The sequence below is a fragment of the Haliotis asinina genome, chromosome 6 (genome assembly GCF_037392515.1).
Source record: "Haliotis asinina isolate JCU_RB_2024 chromosome 6, JCU_Hal_asi_v2, whole genome shotgun sequence".
In the NCBI taxonomy this organism is placed as follows: domain Eukaryota; kingdom Metazoa; phylum Mollusca; class Gastropoda; order Lepetellida; family Haliotidae; genus Haliotis; species Haliotis asinina.
This window is the reverse complement of record NC_090285.1, coordinates 69,732,198-69,758,597: the sequence shown is the minus strand read 5'-3', so window position 1 is coordinate 69,758,597 and position 26,400 is coordinate 69,732,198. Positions and strand designations below refer to the sequence as shown.

General features: G+C 42.2%; 2 protein-coding genes across 5 annotated transcripts; both read right to left on the bottom strand.

The window, feature by feature from the left end:
- Window positions 1–314: 314 nt before the first annotated feature.
- On the bottom strand, window positions 315–6,670 carry LOC137288139 (whey acidic protein-like). The gene is made up of 5 exons (XM_067820549.1): window positions 6,635–6,670; window positions 3,815–3,913; window positions 3,066–3,156; window positions 1,702–1,854; window positions 315–466 (listed from the first exon to the last, which is right to left on the bottom strand). Exons 1-5 carry the CDS (start codon window positions 6,668–6,670, stop codon window positions 315–317), a joined length of 531 nt encoding a protein of 176 aa, XP_067676650.1.
- A 1,169-nt stretch (window positions 6,671–7,839) lies between these two features.
- LOC137286962 (polyunsaturated fatty acid lipoxygenase ALOX8-like) lies at window positions 7,840–25,224 on the bottom strand. 4 transcript variants are annotated; one of them, XM_067819017.1, is made up of 15 exons: window positions 23,881–25,224; window positions 23,008–23,052; window positions 22,284–22,412; window positions 20,565–20,662; window positions 18,980–19,112; window positions 18,345–18,440; window positions 18,028–18,124; window positions 15,024–15,141; window positions 12,756–12,848; window positions 12,134–12,194; window positions 11,621–11,726; window positions 10,911–11,002; window positions 10,401–10,577; window positions 8,899–9,062; window positions 7,840–8,548 (listed from the first exon to the last, which is right to left on the bottom strand). In XM_067819017.1, the coding sequence occupies exons 1-15, from the start codon at window positions 24,346–24,348 to the stop codon at window positions 8,434–8,436; spliced, it is 1,992 nt and encodes a 663-aa protein (XP_067675118.1). In that variant the 5' UTR covers window positions 24,349–25,224; the 3' UTR covers window positions 7,840–8,433. The 4 variants fall into 4 exon arrangements, with proteins under 4 accessions (XP_067675118.1, XP_067675117.1, XP_067675121.1 ...); XM_067819016.1 differs by having other exon boundaries at window positions 8,899–9,107; window positions 23,881–25,136; XM_067819020.1 differs by lacking the exon at window positions 12,756–12,848 and having other exon boundaries at window positions 23,881–25,141.
- Window positions 25,225–26,400: the final 1,176 nt, after the last annotated feature.

The window sequence follows — 26,400 nt, the reverse complement described above, 5'->3', positions numbered from 1 at the left end:
TGCATCTCTTGATGTGTCCTCAGGACAACAGCTCGCCACAAATAACTGCAAAATAAAGTTTGGCTGACCAGTGGCGAACAACCAATGTGTCCGATACAGTCTATCAGCTGGATTGTTCATCATCATATGGGTCGTTCTGAAGCCAACCGTGAGTATATACATGTGCATAAGTATGCGCTCTCGTTGACGTGAGAACGTTAACGAAAATCTCTGAATTTAAAAGACGGGAAGACACGCCAGTGGCATTCTTTTATTGATCAGCCTGACTTACAGTGACTGATGCCGACTTTTACAGATATAAAGATGGCGATTACCTATCTTCCGGTAAATACAGGTCGAACACATCGTTGACCTTTACATTCAGGGTAGGAGCAACACTTGGCGTCGCCGGGGCACGTGCTGTCTGACGTACACTCGTTGTTCACGCCACACCAGCTCACACGGGCGGGGCAGTTGCCCACTTTTGCTACAGTTAACGAAAACAGTAGAAAGGTTTGACGAAGTGTTTAGATTCAGCTTACAGTTCACCCTATAGTTTCCCAAAATAACCGTTTCTGAAACCAATAAACCTACAGGGGTCCATTCCAGTCAATATTCATGCTCCCAGCTTCCTTGATTTCCATTTTCCAACTTGAGTGACCACGTAATACGAGTTACCTCCCTTCCTCATCCCCCTACACACCTGCCTACGTTTGATTGGTCAGTAAAATGTTAAAGAAAACAAGGGCGGGATGACAAGAAATATGGAACTGGATACTCGAACTAGTGAAGGGTCACCGAAATACACGCACTGGGAATTGGTAACGCCCGGGCCTAGATTTTGGAATCTCTGAGCGCTAAGATACTCGTAAGTGATACAGATAAACATTAACGTCAGACTTTATTAATGCTAAGAGAGCTTTTATAATCTAGGCCCAGACAGTGACATAAATCAGAACATACGAGTACCACATCAAAATAACGTTCCCGAAATAATATGTGTTTAATACTTATAAGGCTGCAACATTATCTATTTAGACGGCTCAGGGGTCATTTGAATTCTCCCCATTGATCAATGTTCTCTGCGTGTATGTTCTGGAAATTCTAAAACTCATGCTGGTTTTGAGGCGCTAATAGTTTGACAGTCACAACGGACATGATATCCAGCGAACAAAAGTGCCTTAGGCTAAATAGAAAAAGTGAAATGCTTCTCGGGCATTGGCGGGTCACTTTTATTTGTACGCGTAATAATTTTTTATTGTCATTCAAAAAACATATTGACTTTGCCGCGTCCCGATCATCCGTTTGTCCACTATATGAATGAGTGTCTGTAAGAACGAGTGTGACTGAATCTACAACTCATTAACACGTGCTAATAAACTTTCCAAGCTGTATTTCTGAGAGAAAAAAAGAGAAATGTGTGCCTCCCTCGTCACTTTTTTCTATCAAATTTTTTAAAAAGTCCTACCTCCCTACGTCACGTTTGAGAAAAATGTGCAGGGGAAGCATTTGATTATTTTATGCAACCTTATAAAAATTAGTGATTGCAGTAAAGGTAAATAGGTGTCTTTGGGAAGTCTGACGTAATCAGCTCGTGGTCGGACAATTTCAGCTAGCTTCGGTACTAAAATATCGCTTAACTTCTGGTAACTTCGGGTATGTTCTTATGGTCATCATCGCCATCATCATCATCATCATCATCATCATCATCATCAAACTTACAGCACAGAGAGAGGTCCTGGCAACATGCGCCTGACGAACACACGAAGTTGATTGGACAGTCCTGGTTTCCCGAGCAGGATATCATGGTGCCGTTGGAGAAGATGGCCGTCTCCCCACCACCCCGGGCACACTTGGGTGCAGAAAACGTTGGACCTATAAACAAGAAAACTGACAGTGTGAAGGAACTTGTGTGCATTTAAATACGGTACAGGGCCCCATTGTTGGGTTGTCATTTTGACACGTCAAGGCATCAGTATGTGATGAAGTTTAGAATTTCACATTTCAACAATCCTAAACAATATGCAACGAATCGCAAGCATTCAGAACACAAATCGTAAAACAGGACCTTAGTAATGCAGACGATTTCACAGTGCGGATACACGAGGTTGTAAAGTTCTGTTCAAGTAGTACACACAGTACAACTCTTACAGATGCTCAGACTTTGTGTGACTGTAACTTGCAAATCCTTTGTGATTCAAACTATCTTACGGTTAGTGTATATACAAAACAGGGTAATTGTCATAATTAGCGATGTGGTAGCACAGACTTGAACTTATTTTCAAAACTTGTATTTAATTAGTTCGCAGAAAATACGCTCACCTCCCAAAGGATCCCATTTGCAAAGACACCAACACAGCATGTAAGTGACATCTCGTGTTTGTGATACAGCATGTAAGTGACGTCACATGTATGTGATACAGCATGTAAGTGACATCTCGTGTTTGTGATACAGCATGTAAGTGACATCTCGTGTTTGTGATACGGCATGTAAGTGACGTCGCATGTATGTGATACAGCATGTAAGTGACGTCACATGTATGTGATACAGCATGTAAGTGACGTCACCTGTATGTGATACAGCATGTAAGTGACGTCACATGTATGTGATACAGCATGTAAGTGACGTCACCTGTATGTGATACAGGATGTAAGTGACGTCACATGTATGTGATACAGCATGTAAGCGACGTCACATGTATGTGATACAGCATGTAAGCGACGTCACATGTATGTGATACAGCATGTAAGCGACGTCACATGTATGTGATACAGCATGTAAGCGACGTCACATGTATGTGATACAGCATGTAAGCGACATCACATGTATGTGATACAGCATGTAAGTGACGTCACATGTATGTGATGCAGCATGTAAATCACATCACATGTATGTGATACAGCATGTAAGTGACGTCACATGTATGTGATACGGCATGTAAGTGACGTCACATGTATGTGATACGGCATGTAAGTGACGTCACATGTATGTGATACAGGATGTAAGTGACGTCACATGTATGTGATGCTGCATGTAAATAACATCGCGCGTATGTACTTATCGACCAGTCAGTGTATAAGCCTACCTAGACTTTCTCCGGAACGACAGCCCTTTCTAACCTTCACCCCTGCAGCACCAATAGCTCGGCAAAAATATCCAGGAGGGCACTTGTTTATCTAGGCGACAATATGATATATAAAACAATAAAACAATGAGACCAGGAACTGTTGACAGCCTGAAAAGTCAATAAATAGGTACATAATTAATTGAATGTACGACGGCTGCAGGAGAAAGGAACGAATGATACAAGGGATACATTAATGAATGTGATAAGTGAATATTACACATACAATGTAAAGAAATAACGAACATACGAACAAATGAATGAATGAATGAATGCTTTTGCCCATATTCGACGGCTTTCGGTGAGTGAATGAATGCTTTTATGCGCCACTGCGAATGTCTGAATGTATAGAAGGCAACAAGAACACGGATAGTTGGTGGAAACATTCCACAGTAGGGATACATGGGATACAGCGGTACAGAAACATGGCCTCCTGTCAGTACAAGGATGAAACTCGTATTGTAATTTTCTTAAGAACACGGAGAACATATTCTATCAGTGCAGTTTGAAAATGAATGACGCTCACTTGATATAAAGGCATGACTGATTACCAGCTGTCTGGATTAATGAACCGGAACACTGAATTATGTCCTTAGTGCATGTAGTTTTGTCTAACAGAACTGGTTCGAGGTTACCAGACTAACGTGATGTCACAATATGTTTCAAAACGTTTTACCAAACACCAAATAAAGTGACTGCGAGGAACTTACAACACAGAAGTCGCAGTTGTAGGTGCCGGGGATGGGGAAGTGGACGTCAGCGGGGACGTTCCTGTAGTACCTGCCCTCCACTGCCTCCAGCGTTGCAACCTTCAACAGGCATTCAATTGCTGAGTCTCCAAGCGTCTGACTTCACCGTTTACAAGAACGGTACTTAGTGTAGTGTGGAGCTTAGTATGGTAGCCACGTGGCTAGGACGTCGCGCCTCATGGATACCGCACCGAGTTCTATTTTGTGTACATATCACTGTACATAATGTACGCAAAATCACACTATACCACCACTGATGTGCATAATGCCGATGCGTTAACATAATATCACACAGTACCATTCACTACAGTAACTGTATTTAATGCTCTGTGTTAACACACAAACACACAATACCACCACTACTGTATATAATGCTCTGTGTTAACACACAAACACACAATACCACCACTACTGTATTTAATGCTCTGTGTTAACACATAAACACACATTACCACCTCTAAAGTATATAATGCCCTGTGTTAACACATAAACACACAATACCACCACTACTGTATATAATGCTCTGTGTTAACACATAAACACACAATACCACCACTACTGTATATAATGCTCTGTGTTAACACATAAACACACAATACCACCACTACTGTATATAATGCCCTGTGTTAACACATAAACACACATTACCACCTCTACTGTATATAATGCCCTGTGTTAACACATAAACACACATTACCACCACGACTGTATATAATGCCCTGTGTTAACACATAAACACACAATACCACCACTACTGTATATAATGCCCTGTGTTAACACATAAACACACATTACCACCACTACTGTATTTAATGCTCTGTGTTAACACATAAACACACATTACCACCTCTAAAGTATATAATGCCCTGTGTTAACACATAAACACACAATACCACCACTACTGTATATAATGCTCTGTGTTAACACATAAACACACAATACCACCACTACTGTATATAATGCTCTGTGTTAACACATAAACACACAATACCACCACTACTGTATATAATGCCCTGTGTTAACACATAAACACACATTACCACCTCTACTGTATATAATGCCCTGTGTTAACACATAAACACACATTACCACCACGACTGTATATAATGCCCTGTGTTAACACATAAACACACAATACCACCACTACTGTATATAATGCCCTGTGTTAACACATAAACACACAATACCACCACTACTGTATTTAATGCTCTGTGTTAACACATAAACACACATTACCACCTCTAAAGTATATAATGCCCTGTGTTAACACATAAACACACAATACCACCACTACTGTATATAATGCTCTGTGTTAACACATAAACACACAATACCACCACTACTGTATATAATGCTCTGTGTTAACACATAAACACACAATACCACCACTACTGTATATAATGCCCTGTGTTAACACATAAACACACATTACCACCTCTACTGTATATAATGCCCTGTGTTAACACATAAACACACATTACCACCTCTACTGTATATAATGCCCTGTGTTAACACATAAACACACATTACCACCTCTACTGTATATAATGCCCTGTGTTAACACATAAACACACATTACCACCACTACTGTATATAATGCCCTGTGTTAACACATAAACACACATTACCACCTCTACCGTATATAATGCCCTGTGTTAACACATAAACACACAATACCACCACTACTGTATATAATGCTCTGTGTTAACACATAAACACACAATACCACCACTACTGTATATAATGCTCTGTGTTAACACATAAACACACAATACCACCACTACTGTATATAATGCCCTGTGTTAACACACAATCACACAATACCACCACTACTGTATATAATGCTCTGTGTTAACACACAAACACACATTACCACCTCTACCGTATATAATGCTCTGTGTTAACACACAAACACACATTACCACCTCTACCGTATATAATGCCATGTGTTAACACATAAACACACATTACCACCACTACTGTATATAATGCCCTGTGTTAACACATAAACACACATTACCACCTCTACTGTATATAATGCCCTGTGTTAACACATAAACACACATTACCACCTCTACTGTATATAATGCTCTGTGTTAACACATAAACACACATTACCACCTCTACTGTATATAATGCCCTGTGTTAACACATAAACACACATTACCACCACTACTGTATATAATGCCCTGTGTTAACACATAAACACACATTACCACCTCTACTGTATATAATGCCCTGTGTTAACACATAAACACACATTACCACCACTACTGTATATAATGCCCTGTGTTAACACATAAACACACATTACCACCTCTACCGTATATAATGCCCTGTGTTAACACATAAACACACAATACCACCACTACTGTATATAATGCTCTGTGTTAACACATAAACACACAATACCACCACTACTGTATATAATGCTCTGTGTTAACACATAAACACACAATACCACCACTACTGTATATAATGCCCTGTGTTAACACATAAACACACATTACCACCTCTACCGTATATAATGCCATGTGTTAACACACAATCACACAATACCACCACTACTGTATATAATGCTCTGTGTTAACACACAAACACACATTACCACCTCTACCGTATATAATGCCATGTGTTAACACACAATCACACAGAACCAGTACTGCTGTCATAATATGGATCCAAACCATTGTTGAACCCTCCTGTAACTAAAGCCCATGAGACATTGTTGAGTAAGCCTGTCATCTATTTTGTCCAATACAAACCAACAGCACAACTTACGACAAATACAGCTGCGATATTCATCCTAGCATTCATTTTGGGCCGTTAGCTCTGATACAAAGTTTATATACACGTGCTTTCAAGGTGAAGGTGTACATTAAACTCCCCAAGACTGTTTTGATACAAACACTTTGTAATAATGTGACACATGAGGTGGTCAGGTCAGTGTTTTTAGAATACACAACAATGGCCGACATGTCAGTTTTTGTCTGAACTCTGGGTGACAGAGCGACTGTCGGTAAGACACAATGGCTGTCAAACAAATCCATATTATGGGTTATCACAGTGAGACAGTTTTACTGCTGAAATAAGACCTGGGGTCAACTCTATCTTCCGAGTTCTTTATGCCCTATAGAATGACTGAGTGAATGTTGCAGACCGCCGCAGTCAGAATATTCCAGTCACACTAGGACTGCCTGGTAACAGAGAACGCATCAGATTCGTCATGAAACTTTGTTAAATGACCATTGAAACTCGGGTGAAAATGAAGTGTGCCACCACCCCTTTCTCAATTGTGTGTTCCCTCTCTCCTCTTTCTCAGCCGCCATCTAGCTGGATAAACCGCCTAGAACTAAACTCACCTTGTCGCCTCTCCAGCCAGATACACTCCTAAGTAAAGTGAACCGCACGAGATTTGTGTTGAGAGGCACGTGCATGTGTTTAATGTTTATGTATGTGCTTTAAAGCCTCAACAATATCCCAGTCTTTATAACAATCAGTCAGAACCAGATAATTCAGTGATTATAACGGAAGCTGTGTGGGTAGAATCACGAGGAGAAGATTCAGGGAGGTTTATGTGAACATTTGAAAAGTCTAGCTTTCCAATATATATTATTGTGAGGCAATACTAAACCTAAACTAATACAGGGCAAGTACACTTTATGCCGCAAATCATAACCTTTTTCGTTGATCATATACGTTAAATAAAGAAAACCGTTTGGTAAAGAATGTCTGTGCATTTTACTTTTGTACCGAAGAATTAATTGTAAAACCGATAAGTACCCTGCATGACTCAACATCCTTATGCATGTAGGTTACAGTGATGAAAGTGGAGCGGGATAAGGGTAAGGGTAGGGTGGGGTGTCAAAGAACCGGCAGTAGCGTCATGTGTTGAGTGAGTTCTGACATTACCCTTTCAGCTATGATTAGGCATTTCTTTGACAATATTGTTCAAATACTGTAGTAACTAAAACACAAGCCAAGCAATGGTTTCATGTGTTTACTATCATCATACACAGAGTAGGGATCAGCACCGTGGTCAGGGGAGAGAGTTTAACAATAATCCATATTAAAGCATTAGAAAAAGTTATGTCCATTGTTCCTGGAAGTGCTTTATTAGCATAATTGTTGACTGCCGTAGAGCAATTATTTCTATTTAAATAAATACTATTGTACTTATTGGTGTTGTTTCAACATTGGACAATGGACAGTTTCCTTTCAAATGTATAGCAGAACCTCCTTACAACGGATACCTCTCACTGGAACATATACAGAACAGAAAGTATTGACTCTTTGTTTTATTATTATTGATTTGAGTTCCTCCGTTACTGACAGTCTCCTAGCAGGTACCATGCGTCGAGTGTTGTGTTAGTTTCCATATTTCAGGGTAACTTGTTCTAGTGATGACACAGACACAGACGTGCACGATGATATTGCACGAGATAGAAGTGTTGGTGATGTCTTGACATCCAGACACGTGTAGAGACAGGAGCTAGCCAGTGGTACAGGATAGGAGTGTTGGTGATGTCTTGACATCCAGACACGTGTAGAGAGCGAGTTGCAGCCGATTGAGACAAATGTTACGAGAAAGGTGTGTTGGGAATTGACTTGGGGTTCAGACACGTGTAGGGGCAAACACGCTTATTGTTGCGCCAGTTGATCAGATAACGTGCCTCTTCCAATTCTTCTTGAAACCTTGACGTAAAAGCAAAACCCAAATAAGTCTTACTACAGTAGCCTTCCATGTTCATCAATATTGATAAAATTAGTCTTACTACAGCAGCCTTCCATGTTCATCAATATTGATAAAATTAGTCTTACTACAGTAGCCTTTCATGTTCATCAATATTGATAAAATTAGTCTTACTACAGTAGCCTTCCATGTTCATCAATATTGATAAAATTAGTCTTACTACAGGAGCCTTCCATGTTCATCAATATTGATAAAATTAGTCTTACTACAGCAGCCTTGCGGTCATGTTTAACTGGGAATATATGTGGATTCCCAATATGAGTATCCGCGACCAGAACAAACTACAGCTCACTTGAAACATATATTGATGGCTGAAGGATCCGTGATATACTGAACACGAGGCTCTCCTAGTCGGCATTTTGGAACGCCACACAGATTCGAACTCAGAATGGAGGCTAGTGCAGACTGGTGCTGGTCTGGTAGCGTCTGAAGGATGTCCTCCTCAGCTCGAGGTCCCTGAAGACATAACGCCAATATAATAGCTCTGCGTTTCGTCTTTTTCTGCAACATATGTAAATGTCTGGATTTTGATTGAATTTTATAGACATTACATCAAACCACACTCCTCTAAATATAATAACTCATTTGCCCAAATAATAGCCGTCCTTCAAGGAAGCCATCATATCATTTATTCCAAATACAATCACGTATGTATACTATAATATGAAACTGAGAGCTTCGAGTGAATTATTGCTGTCATTACATCGACTCTCGCTCCCTCTACCGGTGGGACATTTTTTCAAGCGACCCCTACGGAGTTATGTTTCCTGCAGAGCTCTCCACAAACAACCTACGCACAAATTTTGATTGAAGCTAGCTCGGCAAACACCGACATTGAGTGAGACAGTTTTCGATGTGCAGATCAAAATCAAATCGTTTACATTCCATATATGGCAATTCGTCTCTGTTTGCAAACTGTGCGCTTCAATGTTTCAATCAGTGATTTCAGGGAAGCAGTAAGGAATAATATCCAATTTATCAATAATATCAATAGCAAGCAAAAGTGAGTCCGCGTGACCTTTTACACACACACACACACACACACACACACACACACACACACACACATATATATATATATATATATATATATATATATATACATACATACATACATACATACATACATACATACATACATACATACATACATACATACATACATACATACATACATACATACATACATACATACATACATACATACTTACATACATACATACATACATACATACATACATACATACATACATACATACATACATACATACATACATACATACATACATATATATACTGTATTGATATTATTGATATATATATATATATATATGCTATAGGCCAAAATATTGTCCAAAATGTGTGACTGACACTGTGCCTTTAAACAGATTGGAGGGTTTCATGCAAGGGACGCGATCAATGATACTGTTGTCCGGCATACAAGCCTCTTAGACTACCTTAGACAGATTTACCTGAGACCGCTAAATAAGAGTTACAAAAGGAGTGCAACATGCTTACACGGGGTTCATGCGGTTCTGAGTGAAAATTATTGTTAAGAAACGTCTTCAACAATATTACTGACCCTCGTTTGAAAATAAACCCGATTAATATTATGGATTTCACTAAAGGTCCGAACCCGATGTTTCCCCCCGGGACAGTTTCCTCATGTCTTCAACAAACTTTATCTGACGAGCTGTTTCTATCTCAGTATCTGTGAGCACCTTGTTCTGACAACAATAGTTCTGTAGGGGAGGATATATACGACGGCCGACGCAAGCAGGGAGTCATTCCTACCTTTTCAGAGGGAGGTGCCCCCCTCATAAATGTGGGGTATGCAGGGGGAAAGGCATACTGCTCGCATATAGCCCGACCCCCTACCGCTGCGTGGCCTGCTGTGCACGTGAAGATGACGCTTGCCGTGACCTGGACAAGGTGCTCGTAGGTTGATAGTCGACCTTGACCCGGCACGCCCTGCACAGACAAACTACAAACAATGAATAGAATACTGTGACTATAAATGTTTCCTTGTTTAAGAATCGGCCTCAGGAAATGGTTGGGTATAGGGCTACACTTATGTGTGTCTCTGATAAGCGTCAGGTGAGTCGCAGCTAGACAAGTCTTTGATAGGCAGTTAGAAGATGGGCAAACACGGAGACATTTGCTGGTCTATTAATACAGCAAAGACGTACTCGTTAAACACTGCAAAAAGTACGTGAAATTTGTCCACATAAACAACACCTCAAGAAAAATAACCATAGAAATTAAGTGTGGGTACACGCATGCGCAAGTTTCGACTGTACAAACGTTTATTCCCAAGCCACCATCTTCTCGTGATTTGCTCAGCTCTGATGCCCAAGCCTGAAGTTCAAAGTCTTCTTCAATCTTTTCTTCATAGTCTGGAAATTAGGACACATATCAGTATTTCGGAAAAGAACTGTCTCATTTGGGGGCATTCAAACATATACTGACCATAATAGTCTGTATTAGCTTTATATAATGTCGAGAAAGATACAGATTGAGCAAATCTGTCACTTAGGTTTCAACACAGAAATCTGACGGAGATAGAATAGGAAGCACCACATTGTGTTCAAGCCAGTACTTCGAACTATCAGGATTACATATTCGAATGTGGTCGCTGCTCGAAATGTCAATTTGGCGAATATTTTGCGGAATTATTTAATACATATTAAATATAGTTGTCCTGTAGAAAACATGCTTATTCAAAACAGCGATTTACTCTCTATACATATATACGATGTTAAGATATACGCATGAACACAGCTATCCTTCACAAGACAATTATTTAATCAGAAAACACTTTATTTCCTATCTGTATAGCTCAAGATAAAAATGATGACTATCTATTCCCTCCACTTCTTCATAAGAGATTTTAGTTTACGTTTTCCAAAGCAGAATGAGACGTGGCATTTGAAGCAATGAGAATAGATTTCTGGCATGTCTCAGACACGCAACCATGGGTGGTTTCTTTTGTCTAGACTCTATGATACACCCACCGTAGTAGAGGTTGATATACTTCGTGGTGTAAGCGACGATGGCGTTGTAGACGAGAATACCATCGTCCCTGTAGTGGTAACCAGGGAGGACATCGCTGCCAAAGACCTGGGACGTAATCAGGCATATTAGGTGATTCAAAGTAAAACTAGTGTTCTTGCTTCCAAGTGAGGAATCACGCCGATAATTTCGGACCCCAGTCTTCGATGTGAAGAGCTACTGCTTTGTCATTTTGGCTATCGTCTGCCTTGTAATGAATGCAGATCTGACGTATCTATGCAATCTTAACAGCGATGTGTGTCAAAGGTATCCACAGATCACTTTGAGTTCCCACCAAATATCTGGGGAAATTATGTTATCGAGGGGCATTTCGAAGTTAAGAAAAAAGCAAATATTATGGATGATAAGTTCTTTATTGTATGTCACAACGTTTCTGTGGTATTTCTTGCCCCTTCGTCTGGTGAATAGTGTGAGAAAATTACCCTACCACTATAACGTACATATTACTGCCTTACCCCTCGAGCTTTCAAGTCCTCCGGTAAACTCCCCTCAACATCCATTCTCCATAGGGGCAGACTGGAAGGCAATTCGACCAGTTCAGATTTATCAATGAGTCGGTTCCATCCATGGGGTGTCTGTTTAATCTGGGAGAGACGTCTGAAGTAATGCAGGTCTCAGATGTTTACCACCTTGATAAAGTCCATGAGCACGGGTATGGTACTTACAAAGTTGAAAACCTAATCTAGTCGAATGTGGGATTCGAACCCAAACTCACTGGTTTCTGGCACACTGTGAACTGCGGAACCTAAAACTGTGGGGCAGTATACATGCTATTGAAAACCACACAGCGGCTATTTGTCCTTAGGCTGTATAACGATAGCTCATGTGTTTGGTCGCCACACGTGTTCATATAGAAACACCAAATATCGTGTTCCGTTTAGTAATTGCACATATCTAAACATGCCTTGTTTCTGCTTAGAACACATATTGCATTTTTGTATACTGCACACGTTACTTGAGAAACACTCTTCAGTAGGACGCTATATCAACAAATGGGCATAACCCACAGCCAAGAATCACTGTTCCGGATGTATGGCCATAGAGAGAGATGTTTTAGATACACTCGGGAGTATTTACCCTCTTCTGATGATGGTGTCCATTCCCCCAGCCCCACAGCTCAATACAGCGTCCATCGGTCCGCCGGGCTGGAGTATATGCTCTCTACACAACCTGCCAGTATAGACAGGCGTACTACATACTTCATAACAGCTTTACATGTCAAATAGTCAACTTACTATCAACTATTACGTCCAATCTCGTATCCTGAGAGAACACGACAGAGATCTCCATGCAATCCAATGGGTGAAAGGAAGGGCACGTAAGCCTGGTCATACATATCATGCAGATCCTCACGGTCATGAAACTATGTGTTTGTCATTCTGAATTATATAGTAGCAGTATGTATAAGTTAGGCGCTGAGGAGATACAACATTCCTTTTTAGATATGGGAGCAAGTGATGTACACAATTCGTACAAAACAACAGTCGGGTGTTTGGTTAATGAACATTAATCAACATCAGACCTTATGTTGTTTACTACCAGCATATTACCTATATTTGTAAAGGGTTAACTTCAAACCAAAGACAAAATAAAATAGTAAACCAAAGGCTGCATAGAACTATGGCAGGCAGTGTTTATCTCAATACTGCTATAATTCCATTTAGCATTATTCGGCTAAATGTTGCTATTGTACACTCCATGTATTTCCTAACCTACATTTAATCAAATTAATCTCATTCCTCTCACAATTATAAGTCGATACTTTACGGCAAACACAATAAGTTTCCCATAACATGTTTACAAACACCAAAGCTGTGCGATCATCACGTCTACTTACATTACGTCATCACACAATTGGTTACGTCATCACAAGATTGGTATCGCGTCACTTTCTTTCGTTCCTGTGCCATTTTAAATAACCGTCGTTTTATCAACTTGTGAGCAGTTTATCCCTTTTCCGAGGGTTTTTTTAATTATTATTCTTTGTTTTGTTGTTGGACAAATTTTGTTATTGTAAGTGTGTGGGTAGTTGGCGACAGCTACCTGGGCAGAGCGAGACCTGCGCTGGCGGGCACCCTCGGCAACATGGGCCTGGAGGAGTGGCGCGTCAGAGGGGACTGGACATATCATATTACAGACCGGCAATAGACGATCTGATCGCTAATTCAACCCCGGCCAGTCAACCCCGGATCCTACATCATTGGTACATCTGGGATCAAACGACATCAGACTCATCACCGGCAGGGACGTTTTTGAGCTAACGCACGAGCATCTTCTGTACACCCGGTTGCGACTTCCCAACACCAGGCTCCTGTGGTCCAATATGTTGCCGCGGTGTTACTGGCGATATATAAAGCGGGTGGAGCTTGCTCGCAAGAACCTAAATAGGCGGGTGGACAAGGTTATGACGACAATCAACGGTGACGTCATACACCATGACGTCATCTATCCAGCTTCAGAACATTACGTTAGTGATGGGGTGCACTCCCCTGGGATTGCAGGTCTTCTGTAATGACATTCGCCACAAAATAATGTCATCTTAATTTCATTCATTTCATTCATCGTACTTCCAAATATGGTATATTCCCTATTTTGTTTTTCCCTCGATTATTTCACATTTATCATTTCTATCAAAACATGTCGTGACATGACACTTTCTCCTTATTTCGGTGTGGATGGCGCAGCACTTCCAGTGCTCGGTAGCAAGGTTCGGGGTGGACGCGGGACCGATCTCCTGCTCAATGTTCTCCTCGCAGCTGCTGCTAGACTGTCTGTTTCCAATAGCAGCTACTTCCAACCTTCGGGTGGTCAAACTAGCATGGCTAACATCTCCGCTACCTGTCTCGTCTGTTCAGGGTCCAACGGAGAGCAGGTCATAAATCTCTCTTCCCTGCGTCCGCCTTTGCCTTCCACACCTGGCCTTCGTTAATCCAATTCTCAAGTCTGTTATCATTTTGTTTTTGCATAGTGCAGGGGGCTACAATAGGCCTTCAGTCACTCATGCCCGCCACAGAGTGACTATGCCTATCGGAAGAGGCGACTTACAGAATCGGGTGGTCAGGCTCGCTGTCTTGGATGACACATTTCATCGGTCTCCTTGTAGCTGGACTATTGATGTGTGCGGCGTAAAACTGAACTCAGTCACTCTCTATTTACGGGCCGCCGCCATGTAGCTTGAGTATTGCTTAGTGAGACGGAAACCAAACTCACCCATTGTTACATAGTAGTTACATATACAAGAGTCGTACAGTAACGCGGGGGCAACACAACCCGTCATATATATTCCATGTAATACCACAATTCAATGGCAAATTGTGTCACTTAGAGTTGATTACGTCCACTTACTTGTTGCTGGTGATGAGTTGGTGGAAGTGCGGTGCGAGGAGTTTAAAGATCGGGTGGTTCTCCGCCAGATGGCGGTGCGACATAATACAAATACCTTCCATCAGTGAGTGACACACAGCTGAAAAAACAACAAACAATTTTACACGACACTGAACAAGAAGAAAGACGCAACTCTGCCTTTTTGTCATTGTTTTAATATGAAACATAGACATGAACGCTTATTATCAAGAGGTTTCATTGTTTTCTTTTGCTGTTCAGTATATTTGGCTTGACACTATTTTCAAACGTTAAAACGTTCACTAAGAGGTCAATCATCATTTGATAATCTTTCAATTGGTGAACTACTGGTTAGATGCACTTGTTTATATGCAGGGGATAAATTACATCTTTGTTGCGAGATATTCATACCAGGTTAATCTATACATTTGGTGGTGGTGTAATGTTGTGTAATGGTTTGAAGTTGTCGTTGACAATAATTTCCTATGCAACTGGGTTATATAGACATATTGATCAAAGGCAAACTGTACAATCCTGTACCATGCCAGTCAAGGCATACATTGGTAGATGCAGGGCTCATTTAGGTAGTTTTGGTTGATTCACAACGTGTTTCAGATCAGCAGCAGTCTACCAGGGACACCAGTGGAAGATTGAACAGTTATAGTAACATTTATTTATTTATTGGTCACTAAGTTGTTAATACTGCTTCCACCTTACAACAAAAAGGACTTGGAACCCATATATACACAGAGAAAAAAGTTAAGCACCCCCTCGGTGTTTTTGGTCATTGAGTTGAACACACACAAATTTACAGACCGTGGTGAAATAAACATGGGTAATTAAGATAGGTTGTCAAAGAACACATTCTTGGGAACACAAGAACACCACAAGTGTCTGATTTACAGTTCCATTTATTGTGTTACAAGCTGACCATTAAAGGGGGTAATTTTGCATACATATGAAATACTGTGACACTATTGAACTGGTAAAGCTATGGGTGAACATGTGCTGATGGCATACGTCCATGAGCTCACTAAATGTGTCCAAAACAATTTACAGTCAGTAACGGGTACTTCCTCCAATTGCCTGGATCACAACGCCAACCCTTCGTCGCATACCCCTAACAAAACGCTGAAATTGAATCATGGGTATTCTCTGCCATTCCTCATGCAGTGCTGCCCCCAATTCATTCAAGTTCTGTGGCGGAGGTTCTCTTGCTTGCACACGACGACCAATGATATCCCAGATGTGCTCTATAGGGTTGAGATCAGGACTCATGGCGGGCCAGTCACACCTATCCACAGCATTCTGTTGGATAAAAAGGTTCACTGCGATGGAACGATGGGGTCTGGCGTTGTCGTCCATAAATACAGGTCGGGAAGCAAGAGTATGATTGTCAAAATGAGGAACGACATGTGGCTGCAGCACTTCCTGGATGTATAGCGCACCTGTCAAATTGCCCCGTATAGTCAGCAGGTCCAACTTGCAATCATGTGAAACCATCCCCAAACCATCACAGTGTCTCCCCCAAAAGGAACATTTGGTAGGATTTTCCTAGGAGCATAGGCTGTATTACCACGCCTCCAGACCCGCATTCGACCGTTTTGGGGATGCAGCATGAAACGACTTTCATCAGACCAATGGATCCTTTTCCAAGACCTCAAGTTCCAGTTCTCCCTCGCTCGACACCACATCAGTCGCCGTCGTTTGTGGTCATTGGTCAACAGAGGACGTCTAATTACCCTCCTCGAAGCCAATCCAGCAGCCCTCAAACGGTTCTTAACAGTCTTAGAGCTCAATTGGCGATTTGGAAGCCAAAGACGTTTCAGGACTGTACTGGTCGCAAAGGGCAAACGTCTCGCCAGCCGTATCAGTGCTCTGTTTTCACGATGTGACGTCACAGGGGGGACGTCCCGAACGTTGACGATCCTTGACTTGATTAGTCTGGGCATGCTTTCTAATGAGTCTGCTGATCACAGTGTAATGGTACCCTGTTTGTCTTCCAATCGCCTTAAAGGACATTCCTGCAGCGTGAAGACCAATAATCTGCCATCTTTGGTCTTCAGACAATCTCCTACGTGCCATTGTTTATGGTAATGACAAACCGTCTGGAAAAAGCCCATTAAGTAGTGAATTTCGCCTGCACGAACATACTGCATTTCGGAAAAAGCATGGGTAGTTTGTTGCACGTGCATTGTTTGTTGTGTTCTGGCGCTCTGGTTTCACTGAAACACTGACCATATATTGCAAACCTAATGTTGATTGGTGTCGACAAATGTCATATTTATTTGGGCTATTCAATGCATGGTCATAACTATTTAATTAGGGGGGTGCTTAACTTTTTTCTCTGTGTATAGTTGTGTACTGGACATCCAGATTTAAGCACTGATATGATTAAATATCTTACCTCACACATAAAAGTCGTTTTCTGATTGGCTAATTATATAAGCGCTCTTCTATTATTTTCAGTGTGCATTGCAATGAACCACTCTGCCATTGGCAACTCATTCTGTACTTATTGATAATACTCCTGTTTTTCAAATAACATTGAATCACGCATGATGCGCGGGAATTACCGATATTTTGCAAATGCAAATGGAAGGGAGATAACTCTTTTCTTGTGTCGTCTTCAAAATTTAGCGATTTCTACGAAAAGATTTGCGTCGCATTCCAATGAATAAATTTTGACAAAACGTTCATATATAGTCCCTGTAAATATTAAGCAGGGGAATTACACCGCGACGATTTTACTAAGACAATAACTGAGGGAATAACCGGATGCGGATTGTTTGATTCAGGTTGGCCGGATCCGATACCCATGCCGCAAACATTTCAAAATTAACATTGAGGTGTTTGGTAAGATACATACGCTGTTCACTGGTCCCTTCGGGCCCATGGGTTGATGTATCCTTCGGGCTCAGGGAACATAAGCAAACATCGAGGGTACATGCCAACCTTCTGGCCAGTGAACAACCTATGATGTTCCAGGCAAGTACAACTCACGTACTGAAGTGGGTCAAGGCCTGGTGGACCTGTGCTTCTGCGTTGTTGAACCACTGCTTAGCCAGACTCCACACACCGCAGGGGTCGTTCGGGAAAAACACCTATAGATATATGAAACATGTTGATTTTATACGTGTGTAGGTCAAACCTGTACTTCATTACACTACAGGTGGGGGTGGGGTCAACTGTTAGCTCGCCCGCTTGTTACCCTGTGTGTATATTTGTTTGTCACCGTTATGTTAGATTGTACACGTCGATGTTCTCCACCGGATTATAGACGTCAAACCTCACTCACTCACTCACTCACTCACTCCGACTTACAGGGTTCCGGAGTCCCGGGTCTTGGAACAGTTGTATGGCTATGGGAACTAGCTGCCTCTCTGAGTTGAGGAAGAACAATGCTATCGGTGCACACACCTGTGAACACGCGTTATAATGATTGTTTTAAACAAATCTACCTGCGAGTGTTTGTTTAACGTTGCTCTGAACAGTATTCCGGTTACATAATCTGGGCGAAAAGAAAATAGGACCCACGACGACATGGTATCACTGAGGCAACTCTGTACAGGGAGGCAACTCTGTGCAGGGAGGCAACTCTGTACAGGGACTCATCAATCTTTATTTACAGTACTGAAGAGGCCATAGGTACATTTTACATCAGTAGCAGAGGGTGCAGTATACATAAATATATAGTAAGTAATATTACACCTGCCACACAGATGATCTCACATTCACGGCATGGTACATAAACACTGCAAGGTGTCTTGTGTTTGATTTTGTGTGTAGCGGCGCCTCACGATGGGGTTGGCTGTACAATAGAAGCCTCTGAATAAACAATTTTTGGTGTCACAAACAGCTGATTGATGGCATGACAACATATAATAACAATATCATACAATATCTGAATATAGTTCGCTTTTTTCACTTTATACAGTATAATCTATACTGTGACTGACCACCCGTCCATTGCACTGCTGAAGGTGATGAAGGAGATAGTGGTCAATGATGAAGAGCCTCTTCTCGCTGATGACGGTGTCAAGGTCGTGGTTCTCTAGCATAGGCAGCAGCATCCGTTCCGTCACAGCCAGTCTAGGGGAGATAACAATGAGTGTACGTGTCCTGGAATACATGTCCGTCACAGCCAGTCTAGGGGAGATAACAATGAGTGTACGTGTCCTGGAATACACGTCCGTCATAGCCAGTCTAGAGGAGATAACAATGAGTGTACGTGTCCTGGAATACATGTCCGTCACAGCCAGTCTAGGGGAGATAACAATATGTCCTGGAAGACATGTCCGTAAACGATTCCCTTTGAAATTACAATACAGTTACATACGGTTATTATTTAAATGAAGTCAGTGTGTTGGGCGCAAGTAGACTTTTTACTGGCCCAAGTCGCCCTAAAACTGTAAAACCAACCAACAAACCATACATGCCCGTCACAGTCAGTCTAGGGGAAATAACAGTGCGTGTACGTGTCCTGGAATACATGTCCGTCACAGCCAGTCTAGGGGAGATAACAATGAGTGTGTTCTGGAATACACGTTCGTCAATTGAGAATTTTACTGCAGCAGCTGTTGCTGCTGCAACATTCATCATACCAATTGTCTTTTAACGAATGCTTTATTCCGGAAACTAAATACAGCTGGCTTCAGTTAGATTGCAGACTGTGGGTGGGGTCAGCACTTACCTGTCCGGGATCTGGGTGCAGAGACGGATGTGGGTGGGGGTCTGTACTTACTTGTCCGGGATCTGGGTGCAGAGACGGATGTGGGTGGGGTCAGTACTTACTTGTCCGGGATCTGGGTGCAGAGACGGATGTGCGTGGGGTCAGTACTTACTTGTCCGGGATCTGGGTGCAGAGACGGATGTGCGTGGGGTCGGTACTTACTTGTCCGGGATCTGGGTGCAGAGACGCATGTGCGTGGGGTCAGTACTTACTTGTCCGGGATCTGGGTGCAGAGACGGATGTGGGTGGGGTCGGTACTTACTTGTCCGGCATCTGGGTGCAGAGACGGATGTGCGTGGGGTCGGTACTTACTTGTCCGGCATCTGGGTGCAGAGACGGATGTGCGTGGGGTCGGTACTTACTTGTCCGGGATCTGGGTGCAGAGACGGATGTGCGTGGGGTCGGTACTTACTTGTCCGGGATCTGGGTGCAGAGACGGATGTGGGTGGAGTCGGTACTTACTTGTCCGGCATCTGGGTGCAGAGACGCATGTGCGTGGGGTCGGTACTTACTTGTCCGGGATCTGGGTGCAGAGACGGATGTGGGTGGGGTCAGTACTTACTTGTCCGGGATCTGGGTGCAGAGACGGATGTGCGTGGGGTCAGTACTTACTTGTCCGGCATCTGGGTGCAGAGACGGATGTGCGTGGGGTCGGTACTTACTTGTCCGGCATCTGGGTGCAGAGACGGATGTGCGTGGGGTCGGTACTTACTTGTCCGGGATCTGGGTGCAGAGACGGATGTGCGTGGGGTCAGTACTTACTTGTCCGGGATCTGGGTGCAGAGACGGATGTGCGTGGGGTCAGTACTTACTTGTCCGGGATCTGGGTGCAGAGACGGATGTGGGTGGGGTCACAGCCAGAGAGACGCTGCTGACCAAAGTACCAGTCTTCTTTCCATTGGGAGACTCCCTGCGAATGACACAGGTTATTACATTTACAAAGGGTATCTTTCTGCTTATGGCACTACTTTTACTTTTTGCATTATCCTCATATGGAGCGATGAGGGCAAAGTTAAACAGGTCAATATCTTATCGTGTTATCTACCCGCTACTTGTTCCCACCTGCTGTTTCTCTGTGCTGGCTAACTGTGCCTTCCTACAGTTCTCCTGGAACCACTGATTGCGCCAACAATAGCATTTCTTTCCACAGTGCTTTCTCCAGGTTGCAGTTCCTCTATGTCCACTGATTGATCTTACCTGTAGTTCCTCTATGTACACTGATTGATCGTACCTGTAGTTCCTATATGTCCACTGATTGATCTTACCTGTAGTTTCTCTATGTCTACTGATTGATCTTAACCTGTAGTTCCTCTATGTCCACTGATTGATCGTACCTGTAGTTCCTCTATGTCCACTGATTGATCTTACCTGTAGTTTCTCTATGTCCACTGATTGATCTTACCTGTACTTCCTCTGTGTCCACTGATTGATCTTACCTGCAGTTCCTCTATGTCCACTGATTGATCATACGTGCAGTTCCTCTATGTCCACTGATTGATCTTACGTGCAGTTCCTCTATGTCCACTGATTGATCTTACGTGCAGTTCCTCTATGTCCACTGATTGATCTTACCTGTACTTCCTCTATGTCCACTGATTGATCTTACCTGTACTTCCTCTATGTCCACTGATTGATCTTACCTGTACTTCCTCTATGTCCATTGATTGATCTTAACCTGTAGTTCCTCTATGTCCATTGATTGATCTTACCTGCAGTTCCTCTATGTCCACTGATTGATCTTACCTGTACTTCCTCTATGTCCATTGATTGATCTTACCTGTAGTTCCTCTATGTCCACTGATTGATCTTACCTGTAGTTCCTCTATGTCCACTGATTGATCTTACCTGCAGTTCCTCTATGTCCACTGATTGATCTTACCTGCAGTTCCTCTATGTCCACTGATTGATCTTACCTGCAGTTCCTCTATGTCCACTGATTGATCTTACCTGCAGTTCCTCTATGTCCACTGATTGATCTTACCTGCAGTTCCTCTATGTCCACTGATTGATCTTACCTGTACTTCCTCTATGTCCATTGATTGATCTTAACCTGTACTTCCTCTATGTCCATTGATTGATCTTACCTGCAGTTCCTCTATGTCCACTGATTGATCTTACCTGTAGTTCCTCTATGTCCATTGATTGATCGTACCTGTAGTTTCTCTATGTCTACTGATTGATCTTAACCTGTTGTTCCTCTATGTCCACTGATTGATCGTACCTGTAGTTCCTCTATGTCCACTGATTGATCTTACCTGTAGTTTCTCTATGTCCACTGATTGATCTTACCTGTAGTTCCTCTATGTCCACTGATTGATCTTACCTGTAGTTCCTCTATGTCCACTGATTGATCTTACCTGTACTTCCTCTATGTCCACTGATTGATCTTACCTGCAGTTTCTCTATGTCCACTGATTGATTTTACCTGTAGTTACTCTATGTATGTTCACTGATTGATCTTACCTGCAGTTCCTCTATGTCCACTGATTGATCTTACCTGTAGTTCCTCTATGTTCACTGATTGATCTTACCTGCGGTTCATCCATGCCCAGTGCCTGATGGAGACAACTGATCTCGTTGATGCTGTCCCAACTGTCCGTGCTCCAGCACGCCAGTCTGTTATTCAACTTCTCAAAAGCCCTCTCCAGGTCAAAAGTGTTCTGTGTAAATATATGATACTACCCTGCACGTCATGCATCTATAAACATAACTAGCATACGTGTTCGAAGAATTCTAAAGAAGTACGTGTAATGCCCCTCAGGTTCTTGAATTCCCCTTTAAAATGTTAATTAATGCATTGTGAATGTTCTCTGTCCTTGGACCTGTGGTCTTTAGTGCGAAAGGAATAAGACTTATATACGGTATCAGAACTTTCAGCACCAGAGTCAGTAAACCGGTATCAGGTTATGTGCCCAGTTTCATCCTCTCGATCTGTGTTCCAAATGAAATCCGTATATTCGGCTCGACCAACTATCGATACTACCCATATGCTAGCATCACAGCCTTTATAGACAACACCCGAGATAGATACAATAAATCATAATAAACATTGAAATGAAGGATCATCAGAACTCTTTGCCGGCATGTGATGGGAATAAATACGAATGAATACAAATAACTGTTATTCATAATGTATGATATTTAGAATTTAAAAAATACGCTCCCCTAATACTCTCCAAATATCCAACGATTGGATAGTTCAGCATTACTAAAATTCATGTGCGTTGTTGTAAATCATATTGTGTAATCCATTACCTTCAGTTCATTGGAAAATACTTCATCGTCCGGCAGGTCTGCAGCCTGTGAATGAGGTATACTGTAACTGCAATATCCCCGAATTAATACACAAAGTCACAAACACTGGAAACACCTGCCCATTCGGCCCGTCCAGGTAACACAATGGAAACACCTGCCCATTCGGCCCGTCCAGGTAACACAATGGAAACACCTGCCCATTCGGCCCGTCCAGGTAACACAATGGCAGCAGAGATAGTGGTCATAGGGGCAGGAACACGCATCCATTATCTACCTTCTTTGATAATGGTATTAATAAGGGCATTTCGCACCACGGACGGGTGCCATAATGTCATTATCAATAACCCGGATAACCCAAGCTGCCTCTTAGGCGTTAGAAGGTTATGCTCATATGACTTATCGCATCGGGTACCCATTTTCTGCTGGGTGAACAGAGGCAACAAACTCAGTTACCTAAGGTGAGACCACATATAAAACATATGCGTCCTTGTGGGACAGGATTGACATACTAGAAAGTCTCCGGAATTAAGCTGCCAAACACGGTCGCCCATCCAAGGTTTCTCCTCACCATGCTTAACTTCAGCTAATTTGTGACATGTGTTCATAACCACAGGCCGTCATGTAGTGACCTGTCTTCATTTACATTCTTTCTATATCACAAGAATGACTTTAATGAGGAAATAACAAAATTTATTTACTGAAGTTCATAGTCAGCACTTTTATCAACACGCTTTCCAAAGATGATCAAACAAACACGAAAACTACCTAAGAATCTCATTGACCTCGTTTTAAAAAGCAGTGGAGTTGCCTCTATACCAGAAGCCATCGGAAACACTCTTATCTGAGATAGTTGGTTTGGTTCCAAATACATACCTTAACCGGAAGTGACGGATCTGTTGCGTCAGCAATGTAGACTTGTCTCGTCTCCTCCAGCTCAATCTGTCTCTGTTCAGGTAGCTGTTCATCTTGAGGGGGACAACATATGTCCGCGTTCTGGAATAAGTAGTGAGTATCTGCCTTCAACCATCTCAAGATAGGGAAGATAAACAGAGGCTGGGACTCATCTCCTTTCAGTGTTACCTTCTCCACAAACCACTGAGCGAGCGGTTCGCTCTTGTCCCGCCATAATTCTAATCTCCTCAGCACCTTGGACAGACCTTTCTTGACTTGGATGTTGGTTTCAAACACGTGGTCTTTCCCCGGCGTCATGTTGGCACTGAGAATGTTGTGTAAAGAAACCTTCTCTGACGCCTCGCCATAGTCGTCATGGAGTATAATGTGAAGACTGGCGTCCGCTGCCTTGCCCTTGACGTCAACAGCATGTACACACACACGGAACATCGTCAGTATACGTCAGCAACAACACTTCATTTGATTAAATACAGAACGCCGGTGTAAAGGAATGTCCAGTCTTGACCATCCTCAAAACAAAGTGGCGTTTGGTGTAGAGGGCCATGTCTGTGAGATGTTCATTAATTGATCACAGGATATCATCTGAATCCTTCTATACTTCAGATAGCACACGTCGTAACCTTCACGTGCTACGACAGAACACTGTCTGAACCCGGGCACGTAACAGACGCGGCATCATAGGTACAAGCACGTCATAGGTAATCCGATATTGGAGTTCAGACAGGTATATGTCAGGTAAGTCATTGTTGGAGTTCAGACGGGTATATGTCAGTGTTGGAATCCAGACGGGCACATCACACGTAAGGCAATGTCTGCGTTCAGACGGACATATCACACACAGGTCAGTGCTGGAGTTCACAGGTAAGCCAATATTGGAAGTTAGATGGACACATCACAAAATAGATCTCTGATCCAAACTGAACAAACTACGGAAAATGCTGCCGGTAAATCCCTTGTGTACAGTCAACAACAGCCACCTCTGTCCAACCGTGTCCCCTGCAGCGAGAGCACCATGTCAACAACTGTAACCGTCTCTGTGTGGCAGGGACAATCGGCCCCTCGATCCACAATACGTACACAATATAACATACGTCCAATGATATCTTTCATTTGCTCACATCAAAGGGAAAAGTCCCACATAAGTAGTTCCCAGTCGGACTAGGAATGCCGGAGAACACCCTGCATAATGTCTGGCCTTCTGTGCAATGGAAAAAAAATATATATCAAATCACAAATTGATTGCAAGCTTTCAATGTGACCAATTTCATTGCGTGCCGTGATGTTGGCTCTGGCCATCTTGTCATTGAGCTCTTAGATGCCATGGTAACAGCTGTCGGTATACACATGGTAATGTTAATAAAACTCACCGCGATATTAAACAACTGTGATTAAACAAAACCGCACGGAAAACACGATATAATATGCAGTACGTTATTGCTTCTCTGTTGTCGGTGATGTTTGCGGTTCTGTGTCCATTGTGATCATGTGTTCAGTGGATGTCATGTATATGTTCATTATGCTCTATGTTCGCAGCAGTGACAGGTGAGAGAGACGGGCGGCTAAATAGACTGTAGCTTGATTCAAGATAGCGGTCTGTCACTTAAATATAATTGGATATGGCGGATGCTGAATACCATAGATCAAAACCTTAAAAATATAATTTTGTTGCTTTAGCAACCAGCTACATTCCGTGCATATGGCAATAGTGTCATGCACCAGTGTTTTTCATTGTGTTATAGGTGTACTATACGGCCTACTCAGTCTATGTGAACGTTGGTCATTGTTGCGGGGAGGCAAGTATTACAATCTGGCTTAATATACTGCCACAATAATACCCGTGTAGTGATTTGTATTAATTATACCACATTGCCTTGTTGTTTGCTGGTTTTGCATGCAGTTCTTGTTGGGACATATTTCGGGGTGTTACCGAAAACTTTCAACTGGGTAACAACATAACAGCAGCATGTATCTGATTATACAACATAAACCAGTCATTTATAATACATCACTCAGCCTGAATTAGCGATCCATATTGTCAGTGGCTGGTTGTTACAAGATTTGTGTTTGTTGTTTTATGCCGCACCTTTATAACAGCGTATACACTACAAGATCCTCACCTTGACGTACACGCTTCACAAGTATTGTCCGAGGCGCTTCCAACGTTCGGCAGAAAACGACCTCCTCACAATCCCACACATAAAGAGCAAAATGGGTGATAAATCATTCTCTGAAGGCTCCCACTTTGTGGAATCACAACATTTCGTAGCCTTTTGAAAATTTCTCCTCAACGATGCCTACAGCTCCAATTCTTATAGTCGACATTCTGATCAGAAACTTTTAAGCGCCACTGAGCAGCAAAAGTTAGAAGGAAAGTTAGAAATCAATTATTAGTAGTAGTATTAACTATCTTCTGATTATTGTTTTAAATAATGAACTGGTCTATTTATACTGCGGTAAATCAACAGTGACAGCATGCTTGAA